Raw genomic sequence first — 20369 nt, forward strand, 5'->3', positions numbered from 1 at the left:
TTCGCACTAAACTTAAAAACATTCCTTATATTTACATTTTACCTGTTTGGAGGAAACTTAAATATACTCAATATTTGAATTTCTCGCTGCCCTATATTATTGCATTTTACTAACGTCGCTGCAGTCTCATTGTGACGTCACGTTAACGCACGTTTCTCCGTGTATATTTCTTCGCGTGAGTATACACGAAAATGTTTTTCAAATCAATTTCACAGTAAGCTTACTAGAAAAACGCAGCGAATGTAAATATTTGAATATAAATACATGTCTTAGAAAGCCTGTATTTTAATTGAAGAAAAAATGTCAAAGTAGTTGTACTTTAATTAATTACTTTTTAAAGAAATTGAACCCATCTCTGCCTTTTACGATTCCTTAATATTCTTGTAAGACGTAAAATTTCTTCTGACAAAGTGCTCAAATCTTCCTGTTCATATCGACCTCAGCGTCTGGGAGTTCAAAATAAAAAAAAATGTTCTTTAGCAAATTCAAAAATTTTAACTCTTTATTTTTCAAAATAGGAACTGAGCAAACACGGACCTTCAAAACATCCGAGGTGGGATAACATAATACGCACTTTCTGAATCATTGAGGCAGTCATTCGCAGATGACTGTACACAAAATCTGTTTAGTTTTTCCATTATGAAATAAACATTAAGTATATAAAGAAGTAAATTTTACTTGGATTATAGTCGTGAAATCTGTAATAATGGTACATGTATTTATCCTTCTTGTATTGCTTGCCATCGTTCCAGGTAGGGAAATTAAAAATTATCAAGTAATATTTCATATTGTTATGCTGTAAATATTTACTTATTAAAGACACCTACTTTATTTACAATCATTTTTTAATGTGTGTTAAATATGCTCTATGCACACAATTCATGCTTATTTCATGTTTGTTTCTTTCTTTTTAGTTTTGTTGATTTTTTTTTCCAGGAACAGTATCTCAAGAATGTGATTATAATAGGTTTATCAATTGCGCGAAGGAATTTCCTTTTCAAGAAATCGTACAAATGTTTAAATCACAAGATTTGAAGGCGATGAATACTGAAAACGCAACAGATGAATTTTGTAGGCAAGTATGATATATCCATTTTAGATCTAACACAATGCAATAATTGGAATTATGTCAGGATCTTACGAAAATCAAATCTTCTGAAAATTTCTGTAAATTATATAGATTGGTAAAATATTAAATTCATAAGAAGTCTTTGACGTACATATGCATTAAATTATTTATTCTTCTTCTATCTGACATTAATTGTATATATCTGATATTGTAAACAAATTATGGACTTAATTGTTAATTTCATACTTCTTAGTCAATGGTACAGTAATCAAAAGAAATTAAGCGACTGTTTGAAGGACAGCAATAAAACCTGCAAAACATCGAATACACTCTCTATAGATACAAGTGTTAATGCTGGAAGCTTCTTATGTTCAGAGGGAAGGCAAGGTAAGGTGTAATAATATTCTAAAGGGCAAAGTGGTGAGACCTTAACGGAAAGAAAACTATTTTTATTCAATGAATTTAATAAAGTTAATTTAATGAAAGATGTGGATAGCGAATAATTTTCATGCCCAAGAGTCAATCAAAATTAATCAGGAACAGAACAATCAAAGACCTCTAGCCTAAAACATCAGAGTTGGGATTAGATGCCATGAAGGAGTAAGGCATCATTTTACCGACAGACCAAAACCACAGTTCCTTCCTTGTTATGATTAGGATGGAAAAAAGTTTGACAGCAGCTAACTTAATGATTGTATTTTCTGTCATTTTCACTTATCGACCATAGACCTTGTAAAATGATGAATTGAATATAGACTTTTATTTTTTTTTACCGTCAACGTATTTGTCATATGTTTATCTTTTATCAGGTATTTCCCGTACTTGTAGCATTTCTTTAAGTACTGGATCGAACTGGAGGCATAAACCGCATATACAAGTGATAAAGGTGTATTACTACCCAAGAAAGGAATTTGACGGTAGAAAAGCACCTTTAATTTACAATGTTTCTGAAACTAACACAACTGCCCAAAGCGATAAATGATAAGGAAAATATTACATTGTTAATTAAATCTTCATTTGCGGTTCCTGTCAGTATTGGAACAGTGGGCTAGATTGCTGCGGAATAATTGACGCCCTACACTATTTTGTGAATGAGACCGGGTGTAACCGGGCGGTAGCTAGGGGATCCTTACTCATTCATATCATATGATCCTACCTCTGATATAATAGAGAACATGTTCCGCTCTGATCCCGGTTTGTATCCTTCCAATGGCCTTAGCTTGAATGCTGTTCGTTATTTTCATATTCTAAATACATAAAAGAATGACAGAAGAAGTTAACAAAAGTATTAATGTTATAAATTCATGCTTTTTCAAATAGGATTTGTTGAAAATTTCCAATGTGTGATAATCAATTTTGTGGAGAACCAAGAAGCTATCATGCCCTGTTACAAATTTATCCTACAACTTATTAAAAACCAAGACAACAAAACGGGTTCTGAAGTCTCTGGGGAAACATGCGGGTAAATATATTTTTATCTAGCCCCCCCGCCCCCCCAAAGAATATATCGGTAATCAAATGTGTTATTAAATGTACTATACTATGACCGTTTTTGTTTCAAGGATATTAATTGATAGTATTGATAGTATTTGTCTCAATGTGTCCTCTGTGTTAAAGTTTTTATGAAAAACAAAAGAGATATTAATGAAAATGTGGTCATATCTGCTCAAAATTATGAAAGAGATTCAGATTTAATCAGAAAGAAATTCACAAAAATTCGTTTTTTTTCTACGTTTGCTTATTTGGCTTATACAACATTAAAGCCATATATGGCGTATGTACAATAAAAATTATTAGACTACAATTATAAGAACTTATTATTTGTATCATTACTTTATATAAAGATAAAAGTTTTCCGTAGATTACAAAATCTAAGTCAATTGCGTTATAAAGTAATCACAATTTAATTTGGATTCTCGGAATTTTCTCCGACTCGGAAGAAAATACAAAAGATTTAAACTAGTGCTAATTGTAACGGGGACCGTTACAGATGTTCCCCAAACGCTCCCCAACTCCCTTTTGGTGCCATATTCCCTGTTATCTCTATTAAATAAGAAATACTTTATGGAATTTAGACTTAATCAAGGTCTTCCAAGAAAAATACAAAATATATTTAAAAAATAGGCATTGCACGCGTGTTCATGTGCGTAACGACCATATTATCTTGTCTACACTATCTTAAATTTTAATAATATCAAAGCATTTAATCCAAAAGTATTAAAAAATGCACTCATTCGAGTGTATTTTTTTTATTTTACTCATTTCACGTGCACGCACGTGCAAGCACGTGCATAATGACTACACCTTCTTGTAGGAGTCCCTTATATTTATCCAAGTTCTAAATCTCATCCTGTTTGGTTGAAAAACAAGAGAGTTATAGCCATTTGAAGTTTCAGCCAATCAGATTGCAGCACACGTGCATGCGCGTGATTTCATGAATATTTTCTATATCATATTTTAGGATATCGTAATGCATGACTATGTTTTAAATTTCAAAGCATTTCGTCAAAAAACAAAGCAGATATAGCCATTTAAAGTTTTAGCCAATCAGATTACAGCACGTGCGCATGCGCATGCTTTTATTAAAATTTTAATATATCGTGCTGTAGATCTTCATAATGTAGGACCATGTTCAAAATTTCAAAAGATTATGACAAGAAACAAGAAAGATATTGAGACTTTAGTTTCAGCCAATCAGAGCAAAGCGCACGTGCATGCGCGTGAGATCTTGCTATTTTGACCATGCCATCTTGTCTATACTACTAATGTATCCTTACATTATGAGTTTCAAAGCATTTTATCAAAAAATAGAAAAGTTCCGACTATTTCTATTATATTGGTTATTTCAAGTGTTGCACGTGCGCGCTCTTGCAAGCACGTGCGCGCAAAATGACCTTGATTCCGCAAATCTGCATAACATGTCTACTTACCCTAAAAAGGTTTTACCTACCTTGGACGAACAGTTTACAAGATCATTCCCGGACAAAAAAGTACCCAGGAAGAAGAAGAAAAATAATAATAACTAGATGCGTTCTTGTTGCTGGTGCAACAAGCAGGTCTTCCGACCGATTTTCATTAGAATTCTATGCTACGTCATCCCATAAAATTTCAGAATGTATTTTTGTTCGTTTACGTTCATTTACAGCAGCCTCATAACATACCTCATGATTATTACATGCTTTCCTCAAAATATCTCAAAAATAGCTTTTAAAAATCGGCAAAATCTTCCATACATGTTAAAAAAGAGAGAAAAGTTATTTGCAACTGAAAAAAGACAGAAACAAAGATAAAAAAAATCGAACGCCCACAGCGGGATTCGAACCCCAGACAGTGGGACAAAGTTTGGTTCGGTCATATCTTTTTAATATATGTACGCATCAAGATACTAAACACATATTTAGAATTCTCATACGACACAATATAAACCTTGTAAATACTAAAGGAAAATATTGAAAAACAAAAAAGTTGAGAAATGTGACTTTTTGAATTCACTTCCGTTTACGACAGGAAGTGCCGACGACGAAAAATAAAGGTCGTTGCCCAGAACGGAGTTCGATGTTCTATCACCTCAGTGAGTTTCACTTTCACATCTTTAACCGTTCTCGAGAAAACTGCTGGACAAAATGCCTTTTAAAAAATACAAAAATCCCCAAAAATCACGAACGGAAGTGAATTTTGAAAAAATGAAAAACACGTCTGGAGATATTCTCATGATGCATCTTCCCTGAGAAAATCTTTGAAATCTGTCCACGCATAGCTGAGATATCGGCTGTACTATGAAAAAAGAATAATAATAATAAAAAACAGAAGGAAAACAATAAGGTCTTCCGAAGGAAGTCGGAAGACCTTAACTAGATGAGATTTCGTTGCGAGCAACGAGTAGGTCTTCCGTTGAATTTCTCGATATGTTGAGATGTGATTTTGACTGAGATATTAGTTAAAAGAGAAAGACTTTAAGTTTTTCTTCATCAAATTTAAAGTTTCTGATATTTATCACGATAGTCTGAACATCTTTTGTTCAATATGACTTATAAAAATGTTTCCCCTTTTCGAGACGTAAAGCATAAAAAATATAGCATTTTGGCCCCTTGCAACCCTTATATCCATAAAATATGACCAAAATTTTATAATATATTGTTGCAAATCATTAAGATGACTACTTTTTGCTTCAGTGATGTATAACAAAATATTGATCATTAGAGAGTTATAGATAAAGAGTTTTAGCCCTTCTGAGCCCCTAATTTGAGAGGTCAACCCCATTTTTTGGTATCAAATGAAAGGTCTTGTGATTTCGAAGATTTTTTGTTCAGTATTTATTCGTTTTTAAACGTATTTAAACGAAGATTTTTATTTGTTGTGGAGATATGCTTAACGGAAATGTTATGGGGCCACCCCTACAAGTCCTTAATGGGGTCGTTTTACAAAAATCCAAAGTATGGATATTGTTTTGAACATTATTCTGACCATCTTTTCTTCAATATTGCTATTTAAAATATTCCCCCTTTTTGAGATATAAAGCGTCAAAGATTTGACATTCTGGCCCCTTGTGACCCCTAATTACGTGACATATGATCAAAATTTTATCATGTATTGTTGCAAATTGTTAAGATGACTACTTTTGCTTCAGTAATATATAACAAAATATTGATCATTAGAGAGTTATAGATAAAAGACTTTTGGCCCCTCTGAGCCCCTAATTTGAGGGGTCAGTCCCATTTTTTGGTATCAAATTAAAAGTCTTGTGATTTTGAAGATTTTTTATTCAGTATCTATTCAGAGATTTCTTTTCGTTGTGGAGATATGCAAAATGGAAATATTTAGGGGCCACCCCTACAAGTCCTTAATGGGGCCGTTTTACAAAAATTCAAAGTTTGAATATTGTTTAGAACATTATTCTGACAATCTTTTCTTCAATATTGCTTTTCAAAATATTCCCCCTTTTTGAGATATAAAGCGTCAAAGATTTGACATTCTGGCCCCTTGTGACCCCTAATTACATAACATATGACCAAAATTTTATGATATATTGTTGCAAACTGTTAAGATGACTACTTTTGCTTCAGTAATATATAACAAAATATCGATCTTTAGAGAGTTATAGATAAAAGAATTTTGGTCCCTCTGAGCCCCTTATTTGAGGGGCAGCCCCATTTTATTGGTATCAAATGAAAGGTATTATAATTTTGTACATTTTTTCTTCAATATGCTTTAACAAATTATGAACAGGTGAGAAGATATGAAACAAAATGTGTCAAATTTTGTGAGATATTTCTGAGACATTTTTTCGGGCCCTACCGAGCTCCGGCGCCTTTTGCGCTAGAAAGATTTGGAGACCCAATTACAACTCATCAAACCTTCCTTTATTTTCACTGAAAATCTTAAGTCGATATCTTAAGTCGTTTCGGAGGAGTTTCCTGGACAAGCCGACCCTCTGAAAATCAGAAAATCCTTAATATCTCGAGATAAGAAGTGACGTCATCAATCAAAAAAATTTCCAATAAGGTTCAGATCAATACCTACCAGATCTGAAAGTTTCGTGAAATTTGGACGAGCCATTTCTGAGAATTTGCGTGCACAAAATTGGTTGGAATAATAAAAGGGAAAAAGAAACCGTACGAAAACAATAAGGTCTTCCGTTGGAGACGGAAGACCTTAACTAGAAAAGAAACTCGTTGCGAGCAACGAGAGGTCTTCCGTCCGATTCTAAAAGAAAAACGTAAAATCGAAATGAAAAAGTGATAAAAAAAAATTTCGGACATATGGGGGATGGAACCCGGGTCGCCAGCGTGGAAATCCAACGCGCTTACCATTACGCCATTGGGGACCACCACTTCAAATTTTTAAATGCGAATATCTCGAGGTGGGCATTTTCGATTCTAAATCAAATTACATATTTATCATTCTCAAATATGTCTCTATTATTCTTTTTAATATCAATAAAAAATGTCAAAAAACAAAAAAGTTCAAAAAATTACCCTTTTTCAATCACTTCCTGTGACGACCGGAAGTGGCGACGACACACGAAATGTTCTTATCACACATCTACAAACCAACCTCTATCATATCTGAAAGTTTGAGAATCCTACCTTTTATAGTTTCTGAGAACATTCACGGAATAGGTTTTTAGTGGAAAAAATGAAATTTTGCAATAATTCCTGACCGGAAGTGAATTTTTCCAATTTCTTTTCATATTTCAAAATGGCATGGTACAACACATATTTCCTGAAAATTTGGCTGAAATTCATTGAGTAGTTTTCGAGAAAACGCGATTTGAAAAGGTCAAAAAAATAAAAATGAAAAATAATAATAATAATAATAAGAAACAGTAGAATCACTATAAGGTCTTCCGTGAAGACGGAAGACCTTAATAATAATAATAAGAAACAGAGTAAAAACAATATGTTCCCCAACTTCGTTTGGGGAACATAATAACACATTACAGAGAATATAAAATTGTATTTTTAGATAAAACGAGGTGTTCTCCGTGTTCAGAATTGTATGAAAAGTTTTAATTTCAATGTATTAACTATATTTCTTTACTTATTTTATATTTTTCACAAAAATATTTTTTTTTATCAGTTACGCCATGTATGGCTTTAAATAAATATAGTTCGAAAGATCAACAGAGCTTAGTGAAATCTTTACAGTTATTAGAAATTGATAGAGAATTTTAAAACCATTATAATGTTTATTCGGGAATTTACTAGAACCGGAACCGAATGTGTAAACACACTTGATGGCTATAATTGTAATTGTAAACTGTTTAACGTCCCTCTCCAGAATATTTCACTGATATGGAGACGTCACCATTGCCAGTGAAGGGCTGCAAATTTTTGCCTAAGCTCGGCAGGGAGGGATCTTTATCGTGCTACACCTTCTGTGACACAGGGCATCGGTTTATACGGTCTCATCCGAAGGACCGCCCCATTTATTCGCCTTTTACGACAAGCAAGGGGGTACTGAGGACCTATTCTAACCCGGATCCCCACGGGGTTTGATGGCTATAACATATTTAGTGTCATCAAAATTACCGCATTTTAAAATTTGTTCACCACTCTGGAAGGAATCTATCTGTATGTGGAACTGCATGGCACACAATGAAAGGTTATCAGCTATCAAACCTTGCAGAACCAATCTAAGGATTCTAGAATTCTTTTCAGAAGATCTTTTATAGGTTTGTTATTGCAGGCAAGAGGGAACAAAATATTTGGGTTAAGCCCTTTGTAGTCCACGCCTCAACCTTGTAGAACAAGACAAACCAGAGAGTGTGACATTTTAAGCCGCAGAATCAATATCTAGCGGAAACTATCTACTGGATATTAGAGTTAAAACGTGTGGAGATAACGAACAGTATTCAAGATCAAAATCCCATAAAACAATACAAAATAGGAGCAGAGCAAATACCGTCCTCCAAAACATCAGAGGTGGAATCAGGTCCCATGGAGGAGAAAGCATCCCCTGCCTGACGGTCACACCCTCGTATTTTCTTTGTCGTGATAAGGGAATAATGGAAAAATCAGTCGTCAATTCAGGGTTTAAATAATACAATAAAAATTAGTATGAAAAATGTCAGTCAGCATTTGACTCAATGATAAATTTATTTGCTGACAAGGACAAGGTCATTGTATCGACCATAGACCTCACGAAATGATGACTTTAAACGAGACTGCCGAAGACCTAAGCAACAGATGGAAAACTTGTAATCTTCAACAAAGATTATGAGAGCTCTTTTAAGAGAAAATATCCTGATTTAAATTTGTTTGAACGGAGAATACTTAGAGTATGAAATACTGCAAATTTAGAATTACAATTTAAAACGGTCCTGTATTTTCTGATGAAACGCTTAAATTAAATTTAATTCAGTGAAGAAATTGTTTTTATAATGCTTTTAATTCTATGTACTTAGCTTTATATTGATCACAAAAGTTAGTTTTAAAACAGTACAAAACAAAACCTTGCTTCGAGAATTTAAAGTATAGGTGTTTTTTTTCACTTGAGACTCTTTATTCTAGGGACTCCGTTCAACAGCAGACTACTTACGTTATCTTTAAACTTTGAATTGATATATACTCTCCAACTTTGTTGAATCCTTATTTTTTATTGCAAAAGGAAAATCGTCCAAATAATCTAAATAAAAGAAATGTTGCCATTTTAAAGTGATGTCAGAGAAAACACTATTTGCAAAATTATTATGGTATTTTACTATCAGATACATATGCATATTTTCTGTAGAAAAATAGAGACCTTTCTCTATAAATAGAGTTCAAAAATTAAAATAAAAAGGGAAAGGAAAAGAATTTTAGATTAGTTGTGATAAAGACCGAACAAGGCAAACGTCGCATTTTGTTCTATTCTGTAGTACCTTTAGTATAGTGTAATTCAAAATTGAAACTTTAAATTACACTGTATTCGTTTATTAACATTTGAAAGTTGCTATTGTATGAATTTACAGAATAACAGAAAAAATAACAACTTGTATGGAAGATAAAACAAAAGAACTTTGTGACGAAAAGACGGTACCATTTATTCGTTCTTATGTACAAGCCTCGATCAAACCATTAATGAAAGGCATAAAATGCGACAATGGTATGTATTGGATAATTTATAATAAATAATTCATTGTTAGTAATACTTTATTGCCACACAGTAAACAAAATGGTATGATACCAAAACTTTTTTTTTTTTTTACTCTAACAACTACTGTACATTAGTTTAAAAATATCTTAAGAAACACGCAAATTTAAGTTGATTTAGTTTAATTCATCCTTCTGGTTATTTGTTGCAAATAAATTTAATGCCTTTTTTATATAATAATAAAGTGCACATGCAAAAAAAGAAACATGTATCAATAAAAAGCTTATCATTATTAGAACATTCTTTAATTCTGAAAAATTATAGTAAACGAATAAAACTGGACACATGATCATACAAAAGATATTTTGTGAAAATAAGAAAAATTTTATGTGATTTTTGAAACATATTACCTGTTTTAAACCTAGCTCTAAATAGAGCGTAAAATATTTCTACAACGATACTTATTTTCTCTTAATTTCATGAATATTATAATTTGAAAAGAATTTGAAATGAGCATAATTTTCTGTTGAGATTTTCAAGGGACATCAGTTAGTTAATGTTATTTATTTATAGATTCAATATTGAGCTGAAAAGAGCATGTAATTCCTGAATCTGTTAGGGGTATGACCAGCTTTATTACGTCTTTGATCCATCCATACTTTTATATGCTAAATTTTTTATACTCGAATACTTCTTGATTAAGCAGTCCTATGGAAAATCTTTCTTATAGAATGCCTATCATGCTTAAAATGTTTTCATCCCTACAGATTGTAAAATAATTGATGATGATTTTTATATATAAGCCTGTCTTCAGTTAATTTGATTTTTCGTGTTTACAGGTCAGACAACAATTAAACAGCAGTGGACATCTCTTATGATATTTGTGACCTTTACAATTTGTTTATATAATATTTTGTATGCATGATGACTGAAGAAAAAACTACAGAATAAATTGCGTACTCTCATTTCCCTTTTAAAATACTTCTCCTTTTTAATTTTATCATTTTAATTTACCTAAAGCTATTCAAAATTGAAATTGTAAATGGATCTTCAAAAACAATTTGGAAAGGTAATTGAGTGCGACAATACCCGACAAAGTTAAATGCTTAAGAGACTCCGCCCCACTAATAAACACTATAGCGAGATGTATAGAAGCATTAAATAAAATAAATAACTTGGATGCATGACGGTTTCGTTGTTTGTGAAGTCTCTTATCCTAGTAAAGTGAGAACATTATTGTAGTTGGCAATAAAGAGAGAAGTAATAGAATTAATTTTCTTTTAGATACAGATTTTGAAGACTTGAGTTTATGTATCAGTATGTAAAATTTTAACAAAGGTTCAAAGATAAGCAAGTTTTTTTCATGATGTCTCTTAGGGCTGGGACGATATATCGATATATCGTGATATCTGTGAGGACGATACGCATATCGAAACATATGAAGAATTATCGAAATATCGCCCAAAAAATCTTACTTCTGTTTTTTGTTTTTGTTTTGTTTATTTAACATTTTGGGTGTAATATATAAAATAAATAAGCTAAATATAAATATGGATATGAAATAAACAATAATGAACACCACTTGAGTAAAATATTTTTGTTTTACAATTTATAAACAACTATTTTGAATAAATTATTCTTATTTGCAAATAAATAATTTGTTTATTTCAATGCAAAAAAATATCTTATTAGCAATTAAATATATCGTGATACATATCCTATCGTGGCTCAAATATCTTGATACGTATCGATATAGAAAAAGTTGTATCGTCCCAGCCCTTATGTCACTTCGAAAATTAATAAAAACATTCTTATCAAACTTAAGCTTCTTGAAAGAAATGGTCCAATAACGCTTGATTCCATACTTTTAGAGAGAGATAGAGAGAGAGTAAATACTACAGATCTTCCCTTAAACTTGGTCTATGAACTCTAGACAAGAACATCTACTTTACTACATATGCTATAGGGCCAAGGGTGATCAAATGTTTAAAGTGGCAATTAACATATTATTTCTCACCTAGAGTCTTTTAGATAATACGAAAAAAAAATTTGTTTGATTTTAAATGATCAAAATAACCAGGAAAATCAAAACGTTCCACAAAAATGCAATTAAAATCGTTTGTTTGGATTGTTATTATAACTTTATCAGTAACAGGGGAAGTAACCTTAGCAATATAAATCTGTTTCTGTGTTCTTTGAATTTGTAAATAAACAGAAATATTTTACTTAATGTTGCTTCCTCTGGGAATCAAAAACAAGACGGTAATTAACAGTTTATTTGTTACATTATTCGATGCAATATGTATAAATCTGAAGTATCAGTAACACGGATTTAATTCCATATGCATGTATTCAATCAATAAAACTTCCCTTAAAGTTCAGCTTTAATTCTGGCTAAAATTAATTATTAAATGCGTAAGAGAAGAGTTAAGAACAATTTATTTTTCAGACCATGCACACATGCACATACAAGATATCAACCAAAGAAACTCGCCTTAAGTTATACATGAACTAAACAGAGTTGGGGGTTTTGCAAAATTATGAAACTCTGCAAAGAAATACCTTTACGTATACTAATATTTAATTGTGGTCATAACTTGCTTTAAGGTGGAATGCCACACCACATTTTTATTTGATAGATCTTTGAGTCACCCCTTTTAAACAATGGTTTCAGCATTGAAAGGTCGATATTAGCTCTTAATTATTTTTTGTTAATTCTTTTTTATATATTTTCAAAGAAAATAAAAAAAATTATTTATATCCAAATATGATGTTTTCGAGTTAAAAGTTTGCTGTTAATGAAGGCATCATATGAATATCTAATAAAATATGTAAAGAAAGGCTGGTTAGACTTTTTAATTTTTTATAAATAAAAATATTTAAGAAAATAAAACACATTATCTGTGAATATTTTTTAAACCTATGGTTAAAAACACCATAAAACTAGTCACAACTGAGAAGAACATATTTGTCAATCATATTTTAAAATGAAATTGAAATAAAATTGAGAAATTTTAGAGAAATTAATTTTTTTAATAATTGGACCTAACCCGATCAAAATTAAACTGAACCCGATCAAAATTAACACAAAATGATAAAATGCTAATTAATTGCCTCTTTCCTGTATTTACAATGAAGAAATCAATTTGATTCTCAAGTTCAATTATGTTTTAACACTTACTACACGTAATCAGACTAGTGTTCTTGGGGAAATGTTATTTATTTCAATAATTGTACAATCATAGTTGGGATCGGTTTAATTTTGATCGGGATTGGCCAAAATTTAGAAAAAATATTTTCTCTAAAATTTGGCTATTTCGTTTCAATTTCTTTTATAAATGTGATGAACAAACATGTTCTCCCCAGTTGTGACTGATTTTAAAAAGATTTAAACCACAAGTCTAAAAAATATGCACAAATATGTGGTTTTTTTTCATCAATAATTTTTTATTTTAAAAAATTTAAAATCTATACAGCTTTTTTTTTTTTTACATATTTTATTAGGTATTAATGTGATGCATTCATTTACAGCAAAATTTTTGCAAGAAAGCATCTAATTTGGAAGTAAATAATTTTTTTAATATTCTTTGAAAAAATACAAAAAAAAATCATATAAAATAATTGAGAACTAATGTCGGCCTTTCAATGCTGAAACCATTCTTTAAAAAAGTTGACTCAGAGATCTATAAAATAAAAAGTTGGTGTGGCATTCCTCCTTAAATGTTTTTCTTTCTTTTCAATCTCGTACTTTAATTACGACAAACGCAATAAAAACCGCCAACCAGTAGGAACAAAATAACTGCCCTTCTACTTCAGACAGTCACCTGTCTGTTTTGAAACCTTGACATTGTTTTGTCTGGCGGATTGTGAAAATGATATACATAATTTACAAATGTATCTCTGCTTACTTGCGTTTTGACTATCTTTTTAGAGACCATTGTGCGTTTTTCTAAATTCGTTGAAATCAACAACTTTGATGAAGCTTAATACTTAAAACACAGTAAACAGATATGATTATTTATTATATAACTTTGTGTAAGCTCAATTTTACTGTTGAAAACACAATCACAGATATGATTATTTATCAATTAGTTTTTATAATTCACTATCTAAACTGATGACATGTAAAACACATATATTTATTCATTTAAATGTCCCTTCTTATTATGCTCTGTTTTATTGTACAATTGATCTCTTAAGTTTTATTTTGCTTTTTTTTAGCTAGATCAGCAATGTGGTATATAAAATTTATCATTATAACAGTAACTTGAAGTCAATTGTCACGTCTCGTTGACAATATCATCAAAAGAGTCGAAATATAATGACTGTCACGTCTCATTGACAGGCGCGGATCATCAGACCAAACAAGACGCGATATTACCCTTTGGATCAAGTTACTGTTATAATAATATATATTTATCACTTAATTATAATGTTACTTCACATACATATAAAATAAATATAAATTCTTTTACAATCGAACAGTTCAATTTCCTTTCAATATCATGTTCACGAATTACTCATGTCTTTATACTATCAGCGATGTGGTAAACTTTAGCTAGTTTCTATTGAAGTCAATTTGTCGTAAATATTATGGTCGATATAATGACTGCCATGGTATCATGATATCCATAATATGGATTGTATATTGTTTAACGTCCCGCTCGAGAATTTTTCACTCATATCAAGACGCCACCACTTGCCGGTGGTGATCTACAAATTATGTCCTATAAGGATAAATAACACATTGAACAAACTTTTTTCAGAAATCAGCTTTATTTTTCGATACATTTACATTTAAATTGACATCCTGAATAATGTTTAAAGGAGAGAAGAGAATCGCATTAATAAGGATTTTTCACAAAAAAAAAAGTTTAAGCAAAAGTTTGTGTGATGGAATGTCCATTTCAATATTTGGACAAAACAAAATTATTTCGGTTAGAACAAATGAAAACTACAATTTCTATACATATGCATAATTATATATTTCTTAATAGTCAAAGAGAAGAATCCTTAAGGAATTGCACTGGACTGAAACCAGCATTTCCATACTCCACGATATTTTAACCAATGCACCAGGTGGGCTACTGTTTCTGTATTGAGAGAAAACAAAAACAATATACAGGCAGAAAAAGGCGTTTGAAAGGAAAAATTCAAGAACAAGGCATATAAAATTTGTTTATGCGTTCATCAATCCTATTTCAAAATGCTAAGTTTTGATTAAAGAAAGTGATATTTATTTCATTGAAAAGAGATTTTACTAACAAGTCCTTGACCAAGTCAGTAATCTCCAGAATAACGGTAGCATTGTAAATAAAACACTATAAATTCTTCTGATACACACCTTCTGACGTTTGAAGGCAGTCATGCACATCTGTCTGTACACACAATCCTTATGGTTTTTCCATTGTGAAATATACTTTACCTTTATAATGAAATTAATTCAACTTGGATTATAATCATGAAATCAATAATGATGGTATATACATTTATCCTTCTTATATCGCTTGTCATTGTATCAGGTAGGGAAAATAAGAATTATCAAATCATGTTTCATATTGGTATATTGTAAATATTCACTTTTAAATATTCACTTACTGAAGACATCTTTATTTTACAACTATTTTTGAATGTCTGTTACAAATGTAAGGCGGCTATGTGTACACAATTTATGTTTGTGTGTTTTTTAAGCATGAATACATTAATTTTGTTACTTTTTCCAGGGACAGTCCCTGAAAAATGTGATAATAGTAGGATTATGAATTGTATGAAGAAATTCAATTTCCAAGAAATCGTAGAAATGATGAAATCACAAGAAATGGAGACGTTGAATACTGAACACACATTAGATAAATTCTGTAGGCAAGTATGATATATCCATCTTAGTATAAATACAAAAAACGTTTGAAATTTTGTAAGGATCTTGATAGGAAAATCATTAAATTTATAAAGATGCCTCTCTCATCCACCTCTACGAATACCGCTATATTCTTTCACATTTTTTACTTCAATTTTATATGTCTGATATTGTAAACAGTTTTTAATTAAAATTAGACTAAATTGTAAACAAAAAAGGACTGGGCGAATTTAACACACGGGGCAAAATTGTTTTCATGAATTTAAAGGGCAGAAATCAACATAAACAATTTCAATGCACAAGAATAAAAAAAATAATAATAATATAAATAACCCTTTATACAGTATCCAATATTAATTAAATTTAAATACAAAAAAACGAAATATATGAAATTTTGTAAGGATCTTGATTAGGAAAATCATTAAATTTATAATAGATCGTAAATAAACCTCTCTAAAATAAAACTTTCTCTTATTAAATATACCGCTATATTCTTTCGCTTTTTTACTTCAATTTTATATGTCTGATATTGTAAACAGTTTTTGTTTAAAATTAGACTAAATTGCAATTATTTATATCTCCATCAATGTTACAGTTTCCACAAGAAATTAGGCGACTGTGTGAAGGACATCAAGAATAACTGTAAATCACCAAGCACTCTCACTATAGATACAACCGTCAATGCTGGAAGGTTCTTATGTTCTGAGGGAAAGCAAGTTAAGATATTCTTCAAACCTTTTTTTAAAGAGCAAAACTGTGAGGCCTTAACGGAAAGATAATACTGTAACAATCTTTTACTCCTATACTTCAGTGAAAATAATTAGATTAAGTATGGAGATACGGAACAGGAAACATGCTCGAAAGTCCATCAACACAAAATAGATAGAGAGCATTACAAACTCGGGTCAAAATAAAAAAAACCCGTCAGATTTAGCATTAACTGGCATCAAGGAGAAAGTATACCTGAACTGACCGGACAAAACTGTGCTTCTTGCAATGATGGAAAAACAGGGGGAAATAACAGTCTTGCAATTAGTGGAAAAGAGTAAGTCAGCATTCTACTAAAAATCGGATTGTACTTGTTGTTTAGGTCTTTGTATCGATCAAATTATTACCATAAAATAGATTTTATCATTTTTATCACTTTATCAGTGAACCACAAATGTCATTCATAAGGGTATATTGCTTTGTACGAAAAGAAGTTGACTGTTGAAATCATAACTTGCTTTTGATGGCAATAGAATATTAATCACGATGCCCTATGTAACATTGTGATCGAGAGCAAGTGTGACCGGTCGGTAGGAGATGCTTACTCCCTCGAGCCATCTGATTCCACCTCTGATATCAAAAGGTTTTTTTAACTGCTCCCGATTTGAATTGTTCCATGAGACTTGAGCTTGAATTCTGTTTGTTTCGCATTAAATTTCATGCATATTGGTAACATTCCTTTGATAGAATAAATATTCACATGCGTCAAATTGATTTTTTCACAAGGAAAAGATTTAATTGCATAAAAGAGTAAAAGATTGAAACATAATTATATTTGTTATCAATTTAAATTTTTTTTTCTTTTTTTAAAGGATTTATTGAAAATTTCCAATGTGTGATGACCAAATTTGTAGTAAATCAAACAGCTATAATGCCCTGTTTCAAATTTATTCCACAACTTATTGAAAAGCAAGACAGCAAAACAGGTTCTGATGCTTCTGATGAAATTTGCAGGTAAAAACATTAGCATTTTTACATTTCAAACTTTCATACTCTAATTTTTTTTATTTTATTATACATCAATTTACAATTAAGTTACATATATCACCTTCAATCTACAATGCTTACCTGTCAAGGCCCAAAAACTGTAATTGAATGTAGAATGACCTTTTGTTGAAGAGCATGATTTACGACTTCAGTATGATTTTGGGGTGTATTATTCAAAATGTTCGATTAGTTTTCTTCCTTTCAATGTTGATAAAAACCGAAAAAGAAATCATTAAAAGAAAAAAAGAGTTGCACATAACCACACAAGATTGTGCAAGAGTAATTGGCATAGCCCATCCAGGTTAAAGTTCAGAAAAAGTTTGTTTTCCTTTACTGAATTTGCTTATTTCGTTTACAGCATTTTAAATGCAATCTGATAGATAAACAAAGCTTACGTCACTATCTTACAATTATCAAATATCGCTTGATTTTAATCTTCGCTAGCCAAGGGTTTGCGGTCCGCACTGCTCCCCATTTATGGGGAGCGGTGCGGACCGAAAAGCCTTGGCTAGCGAAGATGTAGATTTCTAACAGAGACCAAAAACCATCTGGGTTAATCCGGAAATTTACTGGAATCGGAACCTAAATTGTAGACATACCTTGATGGCAAAAACATAGTGTATGATGACATATCATAGCAATAGAAATGAATCTAACTTCATTTAGAACTGCAAAACGCACATTGATTTTAGGGAAGGGCTTTCAGTGACTGAATTGTAGACATACTTCGTGTTCAAAACATATATGATGACTTATCAATAGGACCGATACTTGTGATTTATTCAGTTTGCAGAGCAAAATCGTCCTTTTTTTCTAAAGAAAAGAATTATTGCAATTTTCAATGTGATATTAAAGAGAACATCAACATGGAATTGTACTCTCTGGTACATATAAATGTCTTATATAGTAAAATAGAATCCTTTCCGTGATAAAAAGGACGGTGTTTTAGATTCGATAAAGTTTAAAGAAGCCTTACGTCGCCATTTGCCTTTGTACTGCAGTACTTTTTATTTAGAATGATTGAAAATTTAAACGTTAAATCAATCGCTTATTAACATCTGAAAATTGATACATGTATTGTATATATAAATTACAGAATAACAGAAAAAATTTCAACTTGTATGGACATTAAAGCAAAAGAACTGTGTGGTGAGAAGGCAGTGCCATTCGTTCATTCTTATTTACAAGCTACAATCAAACCATTAATGAGAGGTGTAAAATGCAACAATGGTACGTATATTATAATTTTTAATAAGTAATCCATAGGTAGTAAAAAAATATACTTGCTTTCGGTATCAATTTTATTATTTTGTTATTTGAAAACACAGACGGACAAAAAAAACCATTTTTCAATAAAAAGCTTACGAAAACTAGAACATTCATTGGTATTTCTTACCACATAGACACTTGGGCATACAAAAAAGTGATATTGTGTATTTTCTGATTATATTTCGAAAATTTTTCAATTCACACTCGAAAAAAGTGTCGCGAAAAAATTACACAAAAAAGTGATATTTTATTTTCTGGTTATATTTTATTTTTATTACTAAAATAAAAAAGAACTTAAAAGAAGAAAATGTGCAAAAAATTTTCTTTTGTCTTATTCAAGGGATATCCGTTACTTTCTGTGACTGTCATTAATGAACTCAATATTAACCTAAAATGAAAAAATGTAATTCCTGAATCTAGAAAACGTATAAATGACATGTTTATTGTTTGTTTTATATCAAAAAAATTCTTGAATTAGAAATCTATAGATACATTTACGTATAGAATTTTTAATATCCCCATCCCTACTGATTGTCAGTAAAGGTGATTGTTGGTGATGGTCTTTATATACAAGGTTTGCCCTCATTTAATTTGATTTTTTTTATTTACAGGTCAGACAACAATTAAATAGCAGTGGACATCTGTTATGATATTTGTGACTTTGACAATATGTTTATATAACATTTTGTATGCATAATTTTTGAAAAAAATATATAGTAAATGAAATCCTTTAACTTTTAAATTTTTTTTTTCTTTTTGGTTTTCTTAAACATCTCGATTTTATTTTCTTTTTAACTCAACCTTCAGCTTTAAATACGACAAATTAAAACATTATTTATTTAGATTGACCTGAAAATTCCCCTTTACGCTTTGCTTATCCGCTTTATAATCCGCAAAGCGATTGTAAAAAGGCGTAAATTTGCCCAAAGCAGATTATATCGAATAATTTGGCCAGGAATGAGAGTCACTTTTTAAATTGAATTTAAAAGTTATTAAATATATGTGGGTATAAAATTTCGCTGCTTTTTTAAGTTCAAATTCGTTGCTCAATAATATAACCGTAGTAAGGTAAGTGATGGGAAGCGAGGGGAAGTAAAAGCTGATAATTAGATCTTGAAGCCATGTTAATTTTTAACATATTATAGTAAGATCGAGTAACTGTTTGAAGTTAAGGGTACATTTATTAAATCTGGAATGAATCCCGCGGACTGGAAATGAGAGTAGTGCATGTATACAGATGATTCAGCTTGTAGTCAAGGGGGTGATGTCCCAAAAATCAGTACAAATTTTACAAAGGCTCAAAGAAAAATCTACATATTTTTTCCAGAAATAAGAACCCTTGGGCCATCTCAGAAATTATTTTTAGAATTCTAAGCTAACGCAAAAAATGGTCGTTTGCCCCGTAATGTTCGATTCCATACCTTTAGAGGGAGAGAGAGAATGACTAGTTAAGACTTGCACTTGTAATCTCAGAGGCAAAGACTGTGTCATACAAAGGACAAGAAAGGGTATATGAAGACCACTGATTGGGGATATCTCTTTAGGATGATGCAACAGCTTTTTATTGTCCCCGTTTTTGCGAAAGCAAAGAGACATTATATCTTACTAAAGTATTCGTTTAACATTTTTCCCCTCTGTCGAACTGCCCGTCTATCTGTCACAAAAACTTTAAACTTGGTCATAACTTTTCAATGAGAAGAGATAGTGCTCTCATATTTCACATGTACATTATCTGCTTAAAGAACTTTCCAAACAGCCTATGATTTTGATCCCGTAATTTTGACCTTGAAGTTGGACCTACTTTTTCCAAAAAATTATATCATATCTTTAAATTATTAATAATAT

The 20369-nt window shown here is 31.0% G+C and overlaps 2 protein-coding genes across 2 annotated transcripts; both read left to right on the plus strand.

The window, feature by feature from the left end:
- Positions 1 to 1290: 1290 nt before the first annotated feature.
- On the plus strand, positions 1291 to 10735 carry LOC134242403 (uncharacterized). Its single transcript, XM_062724473.1, has 4 exons — positions 1291 to 1456; positions 2390 to 2531; positions 9522 to 9655; positions 10483 to 10735. Exons 1-4 carry the CDS (start codon positions 1291 to 1293, stop codon positions 10566 to 10568), a joined length of 528 nt encoding a protein of 175 aa, XP_062580457.1. The 3' UTR covers positions 10569 to 10735.
- A 4310-nt stretch (positions 10736 to 15045) lies between these two features.
- On the plus strand, positions 15046 to 16279 carry LOC134242404 (uncharacterized). The gene is made up of 3 exons (XM_062724474.1): positions 15046 to 15165; positions 15367 to 15505; positions 16096 to 16279. Exons 1-3 carry the CDS (start codon positions 15105 to 15107, stop codon positions 16277 to 16279), a joined length of 384 nt encoding a protein of 127 aa, XP_062580458.1. The 5' UTR covers positions 15046 to 15104.
- The last annotated feature ends 4090 nt before the right edge of the window (positions 16280 to 20369 follow it).

This window comes from Saccostrea cucullata, unplaced genomic scaffold, assembly GCF_032062105.1.
Source record: "Saccostrea cucullata isolate Sc308-1 unplaced genomic scaffold, CSIRO_AGI_Scuc_v1 ctg268, whole genome shotgun sequence".
NCBI classification, from domain to species: Eukaryota; Metazoa; Mollusca; class Bivalvia; order Ostreida; family Ostreidae; genus Saccostrea; species Saccostrea cuccullata.